The sequence below is a fragment of the Haliaeetus albicilla genome, chromosome 14 (assembly GCF_947461875.1).
Source record: "Haliaeetus albicilla chromosome 14, bHalAlb1.1, whole genome shotgun sequence".
NCBI lineage: Eukaryota > Metazoa > Chordata > Aves > Accipitriformes > Accipitridae > Haliaeetus > Haliaeetus albicilla.
In genome coordinates, this window is record NC_091496.1 from 7,708,581 (window position 1) to 7,726,511 (window position 17,931).

General features: G+C 45.5%; 2 protein-coding genes across 9 annotated transcripts in view; one reads left to right on the forward strand and one right to left on the reverse strand.

Moving 5' to 3' along the window:
• PRPF18 (pre-mRNA processing factor 18) overlaps positions 1-17,931 on the forward strand; it is a 222,468-nt gene that overhangs the window by 137,681 nt on the left and 66,856 nt on the right. The window lies entirely within an intron of this gene.
• BEND7 (BEN domain containing 7) overlaps positions 5,986-17,931 on the reverse strand; it is a 49,647-nt gene continuing 37,701 nt past the window's right edge. For 2 of the 7 annotated variants that reach the window (XM_069801641.1, XM_069801643.1), the window contains exon 8: positions 14,256-15,547. In XM_069801641.1, the coding sequence (XP_069657742.1) occupies positions 15,393-15,547 (155 nt within the window). In that variant the 3' untranslated portion in view covers positions 14,256-15,392. Of the gene's footprint in view, positions 7,932-12,695; positions 12,747-14,249; positions 15,548-17,931 lie in introns of those variants that run through there. The other 5 variants (XM_069801637.1, XM_069801636.1, XM_069801638.1 and 2 more) reach the window with 4 other exon arrangements.

Consider the following 17,931-nt stretch of genomic DNA (forward strand, 5'->3'; position numbering starts at 1 on the left):
TCCTCACTGACTGGTCCTGGCCACGGGGCTGGATGGAGGCCCCAGGGATGCTATCTGACTGGGATGGGTGCTGGGAGCCTGCACGTGGGTGACCTGTGGCTGAGGCAGAAGTCTCTGCTCTCTAAGGCTTCCCCAAGGGGACATTAAATGAGAGATGGGGGATGATCCAACACGCTTGGTGAAGGGCAGCAAAGGAACCATGCGGGAGCTCATTGCTGTAATAAATGTTGAATGCAAAATCTATGTTAATGCACTGGGGTTTGGCACACTTTATGCTCTCCAGGTGATGAAGCCAGGAAGGTGATGCCCTGATGAGCAGAGGAGCCAGGAAATGATGGAGGTCTGGCAGCAGCACCCAAAACTCCACCTCTGTGGGATGCAGCCACCGTGTCCTGGCTCCTCTGCCTGGGGACCACCAGCACCTGGGTGTTCAGGGTGGCCATGGGCTGCTCACCAGTCTCTGTCTGTGTTTTAGCCCCAGGGGAAGGAGCAAAGGGCAGCAGCATCCCCAAGCAGGGTGGCTCTCCACGGGGTTGGATCGTGTGCGGTACCCTGGACCAGAGGGACGGAAAGGACGAATGCGTTGCGAGTCGTCGCGTGTCACTGATGCTGTCCTGTTGCCAGCCAGACCTGGAGTGGTGGTTGGGCAAATTTTACGCAGACAAAGGGTGTTTCTAACCCTGAGGCAAACCCCATTCCCTGCAGGGTGTCCAGCGCCGTCTGGCTGCCCTTGGCTCTCCCCACAGCATCGGCCCAGTAAGGGCAGGGTGGATGGAGAGGTAGGAAGCAGATACCCCACTGGTGCTGCCAGCATCAGGCAAGGCAACGCGCGCTCTGGGGAAATGGAGGTCTGCGGGCTTTGGGGACAGAGCCATCACCAGGAAAAAAGTCAAGAAAATCGAGGGTGGATGGTATCACCGTTCTCACCAGCCAAAAAGCGGGTCGGATGCTGCAGGCAGGACCCAGCACTGCTGTGCTGCAGCAGCGGGAGGCAGAGATGTGGCAGAGGGGAGAGCTGGCGTCCGAATGCATGTGCAGGAGCTCAGGGAAAGGGAAATCAGAAGGGAGCGGAGGTCCAGCTGAGACCAGACCAGTTTACACACGTCCCCTGTGCCGTGATGAATGGAGACGTGAGATACAGTTGGTGAATCCTGAAATCTCTCGGGATTAAATGATTACATTAATCTTTGCTTTCTCTAAGCCGTGGTAATGGCAGTAGCCACATGCTGGTTCCAGTCCAGATCCCTCTGTGCTAACTTCACAGCGACCCGTCGGGGAGCGGGCACGGGCTCACGGTGTCCTGACACACAAACATCCCCCTCGTCCCCCTCCAGCCCACACTCACTTTCAACTGGTGCCTCCGGGGCAGTGCTGGGCATGGGGCGAAAGCGGAGCAGGGATGCTGTGGGGTGGGAGTGTTGCTGCCAATGAGGTTTTTTTTGGAAGTCTTCTGGACTGGTGTCGTGGTTTAACCCTAGCCAGCAACTAAGCACCACACAGCCGCTCACTCACTCCCCCCCATCCAGTGGGATGGGGGAGAAAATCGGGAAAATTTCTTTTGCTGAAGTGCAGGACCACCTCTCAGTGTGTGCAGTGCTGTCCATATGAGGGTTTGCTGAACCATCTGTCCTGGTTTTGGCTGGGATAGAGTTAATTTTCTTCCTGGTAGCTGGTATAGTGCTGTGTTTTGGGTTCAGTATGAGAATAATGTTGATAACACACTGATGTTTTAGTTGTTGCCAAGTAGTTTTTAGACTAAGTCAAGGACTTTTCAGCTTCTGATGCCCAGCCAGTGAGAAGGCTGGAGGGGCACAAGAAGTTGGGAGGGGACACAGCCAGGGCAGCTGACCCAAACTGGCCAAAGGGGTATTCCATACCATGTGATGTCATGCCCAGTATATAAACTGGGGGGAGTTGGCCTGGGGGGGATCACTGCTCGGGAATTGACTGGGCATCAGTCGGCGAATGGCGAGCAATTGCAATTGTGCATCATTTGTTCTGTATATTCCAATCCTTTTATTACTATTGTCATTTTATTTTTATTATTATTATTAATTTCTTCCTTTCTGTTCTATTAAACTGTTCTTTTCCCAACCCAGGAGTTTTACTTTTTTTTCCTATTCTCTCCCCCATCCCACTGGGTGGGGGGAAGTGAGTGAGCGGCTGCGTGGTGCTTAGTTGCTGGCTGGGGTTAAACCACGACACCTTCCCAGGGCAGGGAAGGTCCTGGAGGCCACCTGAGTGTCAGTGGATGGCAGAGCTACGTGGGTTGGCCTTTTCCATCCACCCTGACCTGTCCAGGCATCACCTGAAGACGACATTTCTCCTGGGTGCACTGGTGACTGACACGACCAGGGGACATCCCTGGCCATGGACGATGGTTGCGACCCCCACGGCCAGTGTCCAGCAGGTGTCATGGGCCACCATGGTCCTCCCACCCATGATGGGTCTTGCTGGGCAAAGGTAGATGAAGGTTTTCACCCTGTGCCAGTTGGCAGCTCCAGGGGCAACTGCGGTGTTGTGAACACGTTAACGCAAAGTTATGCTGGGACAAGCTGCACGGGAGAGCAACCATCAGTGGACCATTCATCTCTCCAGACCTTCAGGAAAGATTATGGACCAGTTTGGCAACTTTTGGGCCCAGGGTCCAGCTAACGGCATGCTATCTGCCACAACAGTTCGTAATCCTCGACAAAGGTCCCTCCAGAGGGTCTCGCAGGGCAAGAGTGAGCCAAAGTGGCTCCTTCTTGGCCTTGGCCCAACGTTAGCAGCCGTGGGGCCTCATTCACCCCTTGCAGCCACTCTTGATGGCCGAATTTGCTCTCCGAGGGATGCTATTGCTATTTGGCAGTTACCTTCCTTGCTCTGCTGCGGTGAGGTCTTCCAGGGCTGGAAAGCCACAAGGTCAGCTCGAGGTGGGCTTGGATACCCTCCGGGGACTCCTCCTGAGGGCAATTTTGGGGCAAATCAGCTCATCTGAAGGCAGCTGCTGGAAAAGTCAGATGGATGCTACGTAGGGTGAGCCTGGTGCCTGCACCCACCCGAAGGAGCGAGAGGAGAGAAGGGGAGAACATGGGTCATGAAACGCAGCCTCTTCTCCTCTTACCACCATCCCTCTGGTCAACAATTACTTGCAATTACAAGCCAGAATTACATCTTCATTCCTAATTAGCTGCCTCACTCATCCTGATTCCTCTATACCTCTGAGGATCTGGGTGGAGGAAGGAGCCAGCGCAGAAACACTAGAGGTGTGTCTCCCTGATTTCCAAATTCCCCAAGTATTAGCTATTTTCTGCCCCCATTAGCAGTCGGGTGTAATGACATATGCATGGAGGGGAGGGGAAAAGCTGATGGAATTATTTCATTTTTTTTTAAAGCCCAGAATCGATGTTTACACACCAGAGCTAAATTATTTATACGCATAATGTTATAGGTTTCACATCGGTGGCTTTTATTAGCATTCGGCGGATGAGAAATCATACCTGACCTACTTGTACAAACCCCTTTCACACCTCTCCACAATGACAGTGTGGTGGGAAGGGGCGAAGGTGGTTGCCCCATCCCAGCTGTGGGAATGCTCGAGCAGTGGGAGAGCCAGTGGAGGGAGAAGAGATGTCTCGCTGCCTCCTACAAGGCATTTTGCTACTTTAGATTTGGGGGAAAATATGCACAAGGGGGTTATTTCTGAAGTCTTGCAAAATCCTGGCTACACCTGTCTCTCTTGGAGGATGTGGCCCCATAGGTTTTTCGTAGGACCGTGACCCCTCCCTTGCCCAGCGAAGGAGAGGTGTGCTTCCCAGCCAGGCATCACGACCTCAGCAGAGGGTAAGTTTTGGGGGGAGAAGGTTTCTCTCCAGAAGGGGTGGCTGTGTCAGGACCACCCTTCCCCAGACCACTCTGACATGATGGTTTGTGTTTCCCCCAAAAGACTCAGCCAGCCATTTCTAAACCAACGTGTCACAGGCACTTGACATTACTTTCTTCTTGTCTCACAATTAATGCATTTTTTATAAAGCCCAGGCTCCAGTTTCCTTCACGTTACCAGGAGGATATTCTTTTTCCTCCTAAGCTTCAGAAGGATTTTTTTCACCCGAAGTATTAATCTCTAGCATCCTGGACACAGGACAGAGGGACGCACTGGTCGAACGGCCCAGCAAGGATGCTGGAGCTCAGCTGGAGCCCACGCGTGCTCCTGGCAACGGTGCTGGGTCCTTCCCAAAGCTGTTTCAACAGGGGAAACTGCAACCTTGCAGCAGCACTTGCTGGTGGCTCTGCAGCACAGATGAGATTTAGTGCCTTGCAGATCCTGGCACACAGCAACATTTCTCACTCCTAATTCTATATTAAAGATGGGTGTTCCACTTAACATTAGAAGTAATGGTGTATTAACCTGCCCCCTGTTTAAAAAAAACAAACAACAAACAAAGCCACACTTTGGGGGATGACTTGTGGCGCCGAGCAGGTGAGTGAAAATACTTACTGTTTAGCGAAGGATGGATTTGCTCCATCGAGCTGGAAGATCCCAAACTGTGTGAGCGATGAGTTGCATTCAGATCTGAAGCCAATTTGTGGGCACATGGAGGGTGCCAGCAATTGCTGTTGACCTTGTCAGGCTGAAGGAGTGGGACCATGTGAACTTCATGAAGTTCAACAAGGCCAAGTGCAAGGTCCTGAACACGGGTCGGGACAATCCCAAACACAAATACAGGCTGGGCGATGAGTGTATTCACAGCAGCCCTGCAGAGAAGGACTTGGAGGTATTAGTGGATGAAAAGCTGGACACGAGTCAACAATGTACGCTCAAAGCCCAGAAAGCCAACCATACCCTGGGCTGCATCAAAAGCAGCGTGACTAGCAGGTCGAGGAAGACGTGGACCTATTAGAGCGGGTCCAGAGGAGGCCCATGAAGATGATCAGGGGGCTGGAGCACCTCTCCTATGAGGACAGGCTGAGACAGTTGGGGTTGTTCAGCCTGGAGAAGAGAAGGCTCCAGGGAGACCTTATAGCAGCCTTCCAGTACCTAAAGGGGGGTTTAAGATGGAGAGAGGGCCTGTAGTGACAGGACAAGGGGCAGAAGTTTTAAACTGAAAGAGGGTAGACTTAGATGAGATCTAAGGCAGAAGTTCTTCACTGTGAGGGTGGTGAGGCGCTGGCACAGGTTGCCCAGAGAGGCTGTGGATGCCCCATCCCTGCAGTGTTCAAGGCCAGGTTGGATGGGGCTTGGAGCAACCTGGTCTGGTGGAAGGTGTCCCTGCCCATGGCAGGGGGCTTAGGACTAGATGGTCTTTAAGGTCCCCTCCAACCCAAACCGTTCTGTGATCTATGACTTAGTTTCTCTTTCAATACTCACCAATGGAGAGGGATGGCGCCAACTTATGCCATGTCACACAGATGCAAGACATGCACCAGGCTTCACCTGATCCGTGCAGCCACCAAAGCGTAACGGAAACTCACTAGACTTTTTACCAGCAATTTATCCCTAGCACTCCTTATATAAAGCAGAAAAGGTGTGGCAAGCCGGTCTTTCACTTCACTGGCTCCTTGTAATTGATGAAAGATTACCAGGAACATGTTTTTGCAGGAAATATTTTCTAAGGCTAAACAACATTTGATGAGGGTGCGATAATAAATTACCAAGCATATATCTTTGCAGCTACTCCAAATTATGAGTATTGGTTTGTCCTTCCTATGTGTTGTTTCCATAGAAGCAGAGCTTAACCTTTTAAGTGCAGATTAGAAAGGCACCTAATTCAATTAAAATTAGACTTCAAGCATATCAGCACTTAATACTCAAGGGTTATTATGCGATTGGATATAGACGTTGTCGTGATTGGCAGGCAGCGTGGTTTCCATCTGAGCCAGATGGAAAAATAGTATTGTGGTGGTAACTTTTAGGGTTTTCCTATACATTTCCCTATGTAGTCCACTAATTGCTAGGTAATTCCTCTGAAATATGGGAATCCAGCACAGAACACAGAACACAGATGCAATTAAAAGTTATTTATTGTAGGTTTTCTTTTCTGAACTGACAAAGAGGGTTTCCCAGAGATCGATAACACGACACAATGTTATACACCATTTCACAACTAGTCCCTTGTCGCTTTATTAAGAACATAGTAATTTAAAAATATCTAAATATTTACATATTAATAAAACATATATACAGAAGATTGAGACATTTTTACCTAAATATGGAATGATTTTTTTTTCTTCTCTCTAATAAACCCTATAAAAAGATTTCTGAAGAAAGTCTGAACAGTAGTCACAGTAAGTAAACACAAATGCAATCTTCCAAATTTACAAAATGTTGATTCTGTTGCTGAAGGGTTACGATACAGACACGACGGACTGGTGCCCCCTGCCCAATGCAGGCAACTCCAAGCCACGAACTAAGGAAAGACTCAAATTTTAAGGTTTGCAGTGCATATTCGATCTATTCCACAGTTTCAGAGAGAACACGGTCATTCCTAAAAGTCCACAGTAGGTGGGTGGGGAAGGGCTGGGAACCTGGTTTCTCAGGTGCCAAGAGAACAAACCACTCCTGTTGGCTTCAGTGTTATTTGTGGGCATTTGGCGACATCTGAGAAATAGGCTTTAGGATTGTTAAAAAAAGATTAAATATTTTGAAAACCACTCTTTAATAGCACTTCTGTTGAGACACTCAAAGGCCAAATAGTTTCCAAAAACCCAAAAGATGCACCTAAAATATACACAGGGAAGGGAAACACAATGGTAAAGGCTCTAGCAAGCTCTCCCTTGAATTGCAGGAAACTACCTGGTGATCGATAGATGTTGCAGGTAAGACCTTCTAGACTTTTTCCCGACGTTTTTAAAGTGAATTTAGTGCTGATGAAAGGTGCAGAAGTGAAGGTTTGCATGGAGGGCTGCGTACGATTCTACCTTAGCCCCGACCTGAAAGGACCGACCCTTTCAACATCTAAGAGGGTAGTGCAATTTCTTGATCGATTCACTCATCTTAACTGCTAAGATATTAATAGAGTACCAGTCAAAAGGTGACTTTTTTTTAAAAATAGGTGAATATTGTCGCCAAGGGCAGTGGTTGAAAAATCACAGTGTGCAGACCCTCTTCCTGGAAATTGGCAAACTAATACATTTTGAGATTGAGGTGGTAGGGCAAGCTGGGGGGGGAAAGTGAGGGGTGAATGACGACCTCCAGCAATCTGCACCACAAAGATGCTCGAGAGCCATCCCACAAGGACCACATAGGGGAGATTGTTTGAGGAACAGCTTCTCCTTGCTATAATTAGGAAACCGGGCACTGCTGGGAAGAATCCTGCTTTATTTCCTGCTAAATCAAGCAAGGACTTTTTAATCACAGCTGTGTACGACTGGTCATTGGTACCACAGCAGCCAGGAAAGGAAAAGTGGGTCTGCAGAAGCGAAAAGCTTTGCAGAGTCAAACACTCATCAAGGGCCCGAGGTTCATGATGGAGAGAGATGCCACCCTGGTCCCCGGGGACGGGAAGAGTCACCCAGCTGCATGTATTCACCTCTGCCTGGCTTACAATGAAACACTGCTGGCAAGCATACAATCACATGGAAAAGTACAATCATGGAGGACAAACAGAGGCAAGAGAATGCCTTCAGAGTGGATATCCCGCTAATTAAATAATGCATTGGATATGGAGGGAGATCATCTTTAATTAAGATGAAGAACAGTGAAGCAATCTGGTGGTTTCGTTATTTGAGGTTACATGGAAAATGCATGAAAACACAAACTTGAAAGGAAAACGGTATGGATGTCCACGTCTTGTGGTATGCTGAAGTTCTTGCGCCGATCTTGCGGGAACATTATTCAAAGGAGAGGATGTTTCTATCCATTAAGAACACTGGTGCAGGATGTGAAATTCAAGCTGAAAAATCTGGGTTTGCATCTATCAGATGATCTGTTGTGGTGTCAAAAAGGTCCCCTGAAGGAAGAAAAGAGTTTGAAGAAATCAGTTTAAAAATATAAAAATTTAAGAAATCAGTAATTTGCAAAAAAAAATTATTTTAAAATGATGGAAATTACATATTTGAGTTCTAACTTTAATTTGTGCTGGTGTGTACACAGGCAGTGGCTGCTGAATTCCATTTAGAGTAGAGCTCAATTGGCTAAAGAAAAGCAAATTAAATAGATTTTTTTGAATACAGAATTTGCCAGCAAAGTTTTTCACACAACATATATAGTGCACCCCACTTCAGATGTAAAGCGGTGCATTAGACTTTGGCACAAACTGCACTGCGATGCTCACCCCTTTGAAGTTATGGTTCTGAAAAAGTAAAAAAAGCACCACATGAATCTTAAACCTAGAGTATGTACTTTGGGATCTTCTTTGGAAAAAAACCCCCACCACTCCACAGCAGTCTAAATCATATGGGAGAATATATATTTAAAAAAAAAAGGTGCACAGTATGATTATATCCTATCTTTTTTAAAGCACTTTATGAATGTGCTTTTTCTAAACAGAACAATGAAAGATGGACAGAAGAATTACAACAAGAGTGCTAAGAACACAGGGCAAATAGGAGACACACATCAATCAGCCTGAGAGGCAAATACAACCCAATGAAAAGGGAAGGCTCATACAATTATGCACTGAAAGGATAAAGATTTATATTACAATAAAGGACTTATATTTAAGGTTTCGAAAAGGTGGGGGTTTTTTTGAAGTTTCGTTTTCTTGATATTGTATTTCAAGAGAAAAGGAGACAACCTATATAGAATTGGATCGTTGCTGTTTTCTTATAATCTGTTTCTTTACCAAGAGACTGCTCTCATCTTTTCACAAAGCTGTATCACCCCTGGACCCAAGGACTGGGATGGTAGTGTTTCAGTTTCTTTTAGGGATATCAGAATTCTTTCTCATCTTGAAATTAACCCGTGTGGAGAAACTATACGAACTCTCAACACAGCTGTGGTCCAAAGCATAGGTATAAGGAGGGTTCCCTCATGGTCCTGAGCTGCATATCTCTTTCAAATCCGATTTTCAAGATGAGGATTCAAGAAAAGGGTGTTGCAGCTGGCTCACATTTGTTTCCACATGCAGAACTTATGGGTTATGCCTTCCTTTTTTTAAAATACAAAATCCAGATGCTTCGTGTAAATTGTAGACCAAAATAAGATGAGCCTTTTCGTAATACCAACTTACACAGAAAGACTCTAAAAGCTGCCCCATCTTCATCCTGATAAAGACCCATCTCACACTTTCCAGGTTCCTGTATCACCAAGAAACTAATCAGTCTTTCCACTTAGATCACAGCAATTACCCCTGGAGCTGTCTGATCTGCCTCAGCTCAGGTCTGGACACAGCCTTCAGCTTTTGGTAGGTGCAAAAGCTGGAACTGTGGAAGAGCTGAGCTTTGATAACATTTGTTAGAGACAATTCTTCTACTATTTTCTTGAAATTTATCTGTCAATGCACCAAAGTTCGCAGCAAGTTGAACTGCCACAGTTCTTCCAATTTACTTTAAACACCCTTCAATCAACAGCTTTTAAAGCAAAGGCCCTCTTAGCGCTGAGGGTGATTTTAAAATGGGAGCATGATTTCTGCTCAGAAGTGCTAAAATATAATTGGGAAAAAATACCCTCCTTAGTTTTATGAGGATGTTCCAGCTGCATTTTTTTTACAAGGCTTTTGAGTTCCAAAAGAGGGTTTTGAAAACAAAACACCCCCTGCTCTCCTCAAAGTTGAAGACTTTGCTAATTGTGGACACAGAGGGAGCAGGTTCAAACCCGTCTGTAGGCACCTATACGAATTAACTGCACTGGGAGCCCAGTCCTGCCAGCACCAAAGGAGTGATGCCTCCAAACATGACCTTAGCTGATCTGACCTTCTCTCTGGAAGCAGCCCTCTTCCCACCAATGATGAAGAGAGCTGAGAGCAACCACACTTCTGATTGAGGTGTCTCAAATGAAGAGTCAGCCATAGACTGTGATCCGAAAATGCATAGGTTGAGGCATTTCACCATCACTAGTCCACATATACCCAGATCTTCATAATGTCGCCAGTGTCACAAGCAGGGCTGACTGAGCAGGAAAGACAGATTAAAGGCATCTGAGTTTTCCCTTTTTTTTGGCACCAACACTTACCATGGATTCAAATCATTCACTCTGGGTGCTTTTGCTTCACAAGTTTGTTCAATTCTTGAAGACTAAGAGAGCAACCATCTGATGTCTGTCATAGATCACTTCCGTACCCCAGCTCTTCCCCCCATCCAGTCTCCTGCAAGACCCCACCTCAAGCAATGCAATTCAGTCTGGTTTTATTCCACCAACACACCAGATCATAGAATCCTTTAGGTTGGAAAAGACCCTGAAGATGATCAAGTCCAACCATAAACCTAACACTGCCACTAAACCATGTCCCCAAGTGCTACGTCTACACGTCTTTTAAATACCTCCAGGGATGGTGACTCAACCACTTCCCTGGGCAGCCTGTTCCAGTATTTGATAACCCTTTCGGTGAAGAAGTTTTTCTTAATATCCAACCTAAACGTCCCCTGTCGCAACTTGAGGCTGTGATGTATCTGGTATTAGCTGTCATCTGCAACCGAGGCCCATTGCGCCAGGCACTGTACAAATACACAGAGAGACTCTTTCCCAAAGATTTTTCAAGCTAAACAGAGAAGACAACTGAATAAATCACACAAAGTCTCTCTTTAAAGAATCTGTCAGTAACAACCCTTTATAAAACCAGCTGTACTAAGACAGGGAGAGACCCCTGTAAAAGTTATATTCTACCTCTTTTGCTACAGTCCTTGATAGAAAGTATCTGTATTTTGTCTCTCTATCATAATTACTGTCATTATACTGTCTGTATATCACTTTAAATCATTTGCTTCCAAGAACAGTATGATATTACATGGATACGTACTACAAAGAAGCACTCGCACACATATAATAATGGGTGTGAGTCAACGCTTGGCTTACAGACTGTGAGCATCACCTCCCCCACCAATGCAAATTGTAGTGTGGTTTATTTAGGCGTCCTTCCACAGATAGTACAGAGACGTATACATTGCAAACAAATATTTCAGCTCAAAAACTGCATGCATGGATGCTCAAAGGTGTATGAGCAAGCAGACTGCAATGGTGATCTGCTGTGGAGTGGAAAGGGAGTCATCTTCGCTACCCCAACCGTCTCAGTGCACCCATTTCCATCAATGACGTACAACACGAGTAATAACTACAGAAACTGAGCTCAAAGAAAAGCACAGCAATCCGATAATTCTGTTCCTTAATACGATTAGCAGAGCAATGAAAAGATAACACTACGTCGCATTAGCAACCTTTATTAGTGTCCTCTTGCAATGGAATTGCTTCCCTCCCTGATAAAAGAAACGAACAGGATGTCACTTGGAAGAGACCTTTCAAACCAGAGCTTCCCGCATCTATTATCACAACCGTACCCTGAAATATTATTCAGCGGCTGGCCAAGAAAGCAGCACGGCAGCTCGCAGCCAGCGCGTGCTCCCAGCCCCCACTGGGTCCATGCCAGAACAAGACTATAGCTGCTTGTCCTCCCAACTGCTTCGCTGGTCCTATTCCTTAGTAACTGCACGTGCTCCGACAGTGGGATTTCAACCGACAGTGCTCCATGGCTGGCAGCTGCTGCTCTGGCACACAGCAGCAGTGTGTGAAAGCTCCTTCTCCAGCCCTTACGCAAGACAGATTAGGAAGCCCTTGCACAAGAGGCAGATGCTGCGACGGTACTAGTACTCCCCCGTCCACCCCATAGCCTCCAGGTACCATACCACGCGCTCAGCAACCCAGTATCAGCCCTGTCCTGTTCTTCACAGCAATAGCATCACTGATCTCCAACCACCCTTTGTTGTTACACCTTAGAAAAATGGTGAAAATGCACCATAATGCATAACCCTATTTGTCTGCTCAAGATCTTCCCTCCTTTTAATTTGGCTTTGGGGATAACAGGCAGCATCTTGGTGAAATTACAGGGGAATGACTCTCTAATGCAGGGAAATGACCATCACCCCAGTCTCTGGCCCCACTGGATTTTCAGAAGATGGCAGCTCAGCTCCTACCGTCAGGGCACCTATTGATGGACTGACTCTTAACGAGAGGGTGTTTCAAATTTCAGTCTCAGCCTGTCTTGATTTCAACACCATATGCAACAGCATGCAAAAAATCTTATTTCCTAGTCCACACAACTGCATAGCTAAGCTGCTGTTTAGCAAGGGTCAGGCTTTTAAGGCAGGGTGGCTGCACTTCAAGAAAAAGTAAACTAACACTTGACTAGCACATAAGTATCTCTGCAATCCTTCTGAGAACCCAAGATATTATTGTTAATGCCTTGGACAACTAAGCAGATGCTACAATACAAATTATTGTGTTTGTCCCTACCAATAACTCCGTTAAGTATTCAAAAAAATTCCCAGAAATACCGGGGATGAGCACAAGCCCCTATCTGGCATAAGAAGGGTAACTTACTGGCCTTATTAGCTTAGCTGCTACCATGAACCTTGAGGTTTTATGAATATGAAATAGAGGGGGAAATTGTAAGATTCTGATGCATTTGTTTTTTAATACAGGCCATTCAAAACTTAAGATAGCTGGGTCCTGTGTGCAATTACCCGACTGTATATGGCACGCCAGGATTATTGAAAACTGCTTCTGTGCCATAAACAAACACACACACACACTGGAAGCTGATAAAAATTTTAATGCATTTTACCTGTTTGTAGTAGAGAAATGTCCGGCTTCTCATCACAGTCAGTTGCCTCTGCTGATTACAAATATAAACAAGAAATCTCATTACTTTTACTGAATATGGGAATGCGATTAAAAAGCTACATACTGTAGAGTGATTTTGCATTTTCTATCTACTTTCCTCAGCTGCAATTTGCTATTGCTCAGTTAAAAACTCGCTGCTTGGAGGGAAAGGTCATATAATAAAAATGCAAACTTAGAAGAGCGTGTTGGGTATTAAAAAGCAGCTGTGCCAGCAATGGGATGGAGTAACACTTGCTCTTTTTAAGGTTTCAGGATATCCGGATGATAAGAGGAGTTGTGATTATTTGATAAAATCATGTAAGAAAAGTCCCCAGCGGTTCTTGGAGGAAGAGCCTCTCAGGCTGGTACTCCACCCTCCAGCAGCTGCTGCCATCATCTGACGCCTACGGGGAAAGGGTGAATACCCCCACTTCTGCACCCAAACTTCCCGTGACCACAGGCAAGCTCATTTGGTGGGGCACAGATTTAGTAGGGCAAAATGTCTTCAAAGACGCAGGTGGGCACCCAGCGTAATTAAAAAAGCATGTAACCACACAGGTACACAGGCAATTACAGTGTATGTATACACACGTGCTTTCAACCCACAGCTTATGCAAGATCATTTGACTTAATTTAGCCCACGGTGAAGGAAGGCTAAAAGCCTAATTTGTTCATCTCTTACTTGCCACAGGCCAAGGGTATGCATAAAGATAGCTAATTTGGCTCAGCAGATGTGCAGTGACTTGTTAGACCGTAGTACCCTGGAGTGTGCACGTGAACCCCGAGTAAGTTATAGGCGTGTAAGAGGAAATCGGTGCCTAACCTACACAAGCCCCATTCAAAACCCTATTACCTTTGCCTTTTGGCACTTCAGCATGATATTTAAGGCCTTTAAAGCAAGATCTTTAAGAGCACTTCAGCAAACTAGGTGTGGTCATAAAGGACTAGCCCATTACACTGTACGCAGTCAGAGTGGTGGACATACATTTACTCACATCCATGCACTGCATAATACCCACAGGGATCGAATCTGACCGAGGCTACAGATGCACTGAGCAACTTGGCTCAGCTCCCACTTGAAACTAAGCTAACTGGCCTGGTCATCTTTACCATGGCTCTACACACAAGGATGTTGAGTTGTTGCCTTTATGATGACACTGTAAGAAGAACTAATCTGGTTCGTGATCTATGTTGGTTTCCTAACATAGATCCATCAACCTTGGCTACCCATCCCTGGACCAAGAGGCTGCTCTCTCTCCCACATGCATGGATGTCAGTTTAGTTTTTAGCTGTATGTTCTCTACTCAGTTCTGCAAAATTAATTGAACTAAAGAAAACAGAAACAAACTGAAAACCTTACTACTAAGCAGCTTTCCTCCCACAGAAGGTTTAAATGAAGAGCCCTGACAAGTACATGACACAGACCTGCAAGTGACTCCATGCCTTGAATCGATACCTTTTTCCGCTTTCTGTGACAAGGTGGCACACAGGGCAGAAACAAATTAAGTGCTTGGTACAGCTTACTGTGAAAATCTTGAATTTTGGAAGGAACAGGTAGTTCAGTAAATGGGAAGGTTACCTAGGCTGGTTTGAATCTGGACAGGACTCGCAGCGATGGAAGGACTGGATGTGCCAGGGAGGAGACAGCACGGTGAAACGAGCAGCTAAGAAACAGCCAACAGGATATGCACAGCTTAAAAAAATCTGGAGTGACAGTCTGAGGCCAACTTCTAGCTATGTTATGAAGAACTACATGCACCAAGTGATTCTGCGGCACAGCTACTCAGCATACAAGAGACAAAGCTGTAACTGGCCCCTTGGATTGAAGGGACCCAAGCTACAAAAATGGGGGAAACCAGATCTGAGTGCTGGCACAATGGGCTGGAAAGACTTCCCTCCATCAATACCAGGGTTGGTGCCAACGAGGCTGTCCATGCAAGTGATAGGTTTTCTGGAAATCTCAGCAGCGACTCTTGAAGTAGCTCTAGAGATGTGGTTACCTTTCTGCCCAGCTGCTCTTCTTATACCTGGTTAAAACTGAACTCGGAGGAAGGGAGTAATACAGAAAGAAACAAACGGAGGCTAGGAATTACCTCACTTTCAGAAGATAAGGACTTGAGCCTCCAACTTTGCAGACCCAGCTTTGTTGGTAACAAAGTTACCTGGCCATTTCAATCTGGGGCAAGACTGATAGATGAGGTCCAGGCTCTCCACCAATTGTTTCAGTCCCATTCCTCATGCCAGCACAAACATTTATACGGTCACCAAGGATCAGGTCTAGTTAAAAACTGACAACATCGCCACATGAATGCTTGTGCCAGCATCAGAAAGGGAGCGGGAGCATGGCAGATGCCCGGAGAGCCTACTCACTCTTCTCCGATGCTGCCTGAATTTGTTTTATGAAACTGGATGCGTAACCGCAGCTCCAGGTGAAGTATGACACAAAGGCATGACAAACACCTCGACCTCCTAACATGGATGTAAACCACCAGCTTCTCACATGTCATTCCAAGCAGGAAAGAAGGTTTGCCTTTGCCAACCGCACCCAGAGACTGCCAGCCAAACTTTGTCTTGTGCCAGCTTGCAAGATAGGGCAAGCAGGAATAGATCCTACTGTGGGAATTTGGAGCCTCTTTTCTGTCCTTTGCTTAGACAGAGCTCAGTAGCTTTTGCAAAACTGAGCAACTGGTAGTTGTTTCCTTAGAAATTCCTCCCCCCTTTCCAAAAACTGTTGAGCTTCTGATGTACATGTTTGTCTCTCAAGTGTCCACCTGCTGGTCTGCTCCTTGGACAGAAGTACCTGTATGCTTAGGGCTGGGAAGATGAATGCAGCAGTTACTCATTTTAATATTGCTATCTTTATCTAAGATACTGGCCACAAAAGCACTGTACCACATGTTGGACTTGCATCCCACATCCTTCCTGGCCCTGTGTGTATTGCTAAGCAAAAAATCAACCTGATCTCTCACAACATGTAGATATGGTATCAAAAACACAAACCAGGGAAATCAGAAGGATGAAGAGAAACAGAAAGAAAAAAACCCTCACGCGAAACAATGGAAGCAGCAGTTTGAACAAGGATGTGGGAGAAAAGGCGTATTTACAGAAAAAAGGTAAGCATTTTTTCTTCCTTTGTTCCCACTATTTCACACTGCAACAAGGTAATGTTAATTTTAAACAACAATTCAAGGATGAAGCGTCATGGCATGTAATTTATTTAAATTAGACTTGCCTGAAAAATTTCAGCATGTTTTCTAACATTGCCATATTTTCCTTTTTGGAGTAGGGCAATCAAAAGCTTCCAGGTTATGCACAAGATAATCACTTTGCACTAACAGCTCTTACCCTGTGTACTTCGGGAGTATTGCTCATACAGTATCAGCTTTCCTGCCTATGCAATGGACAGCCGCTAGAGAATAATGGCTTACAGGCTCTTCAGAACATAAAAAGGGAGGAAGAACTTACTGAGAGAGATGTGTGGCCCCTGACCTAGTGCTTATTAATGGATGAAGAGTTTAGTAATCAAAAGGCTTGGATGCTATGTCTGGCACAGAGGTGACATGAACAGCGAGTCAGTTCCTTCTGATTTTACCCGTTTTAAGATCTCTATGGTAATGGTCGACTGTCTCCCTCTGTGCTGCCACCGGCAAGGCCACTAGCCACCTACCCCTATCCTCTTTTGCAGAGTGAAAAGACCACGCCGTGGGAAACCCGCCACCGTAAATTACAAGGCAATTTGCATTGTAATTCACGCTGCTTTACGAGAGGAAACCTATGCACATGCCTTTTCCTTTGACTTCTTCCCTTCCAGGGCCACTTTGCATCCCATCCCAGCAGCCAAAAAGGTTCAGCTTCTCTACTGGGAGAAGACAGATCCAGCACTATGAAGCCATGCCCCAGTATGCTGTGCTGTTGGCATGAAATGGGACCAGTAGTCAAGGCTGAACAATATTATCATACTCTTTAATTTTAATTGTAACATCTGTTTGTAACATTAACCTCGCAGTCTTTTCTCCCTTTTGTGACAGCCAACTTGTGAAATTTTGAAAAGACTGAACAAGGCCAATAAAAATTTAATGGCAGTGACAGCTTTAGTCTTAGATCTAACAAATAAAAAAAACTTACCCAAGTCTCAGATCTCAGGCAATAATATAAAAGAACTAAGAAAAAGCCAAAGCAAAATAAATAAATTAAAAAAATAATATTTCCAGCTATGAAAAATATTGTCACTGACTCAGAACTTAAATGAATTTTTATTTGGCTTAGGATAACAACCTTTCAAAATCTACACAGGGGAACTATTTTCTAGAAAGCAGAATTTTTAAGTGTTTTTTTGATTAGCTTTCCAAGTAGGGAGCTTTTCCGTCCCTAATTCTAGGAGATGAGCCAAACATGATAAATAAGGTTGAAGCTGGGCAGCATCTATGATCCAGTGATCATGATTTTATTTAATGTGGAAACACTCAGGAGAGTACACCCTACAGAAAGAGGTATAAAAAGCAGATCCCCACCACTCATTTGCTAGAATTCTCTGAAATTATTAATATCACTGAAAGCTAGAGCAGGATTTACACTATCAGACTGAAATAATGTTTCACAGGATGAAGTGGAGAGGGCTGCTCATGAATGCAGTGTCTTACTGCCTGGTTTGAAATGAAAAACTAATCAGAGAATGTACTAAATGGCTCAGGGGAAGGCAAGCAGGATGGAAAGCCTGCCCCTCCTCTCTTAAACACTTCTGTTGTTAAAATTTAGCCCAACTCAGTGGTGACTAAAAAGTTGTCTTGTAGCTTTTGTAAAATAAATGGATCACCTTAAGCTTTCTCCATATAAAGCCTGCCCATTATGACAAACCAGAAACCAATGTAGATAAATCAGTGCGATCAGGCAGCAGGGAGACACGTTGGCTCACAATGTCTCAGCTGAATTTAGCTTAACACTGGCTCAGATTTGTTCTTTGGGCACCTTAGTCTCTACCCACAACCTTAGCCAGCATGTTTCAGTGAGCAAGTGGAGACAAAACTAAAAGAGAATGACCTGGGAGCATGGACATGAGTACACTTGCTTGGGAGGGCTCAGCCTCTGCTCCACTGGCCACACACAGACTCGAAGAGCGGTAAGTCCCACACCTCAGTGGCTGTGATTCCTGTAGTTTTCAGATTCTTAAAAGCTAAGTTTTGCAACATGGAGTCCTGGGA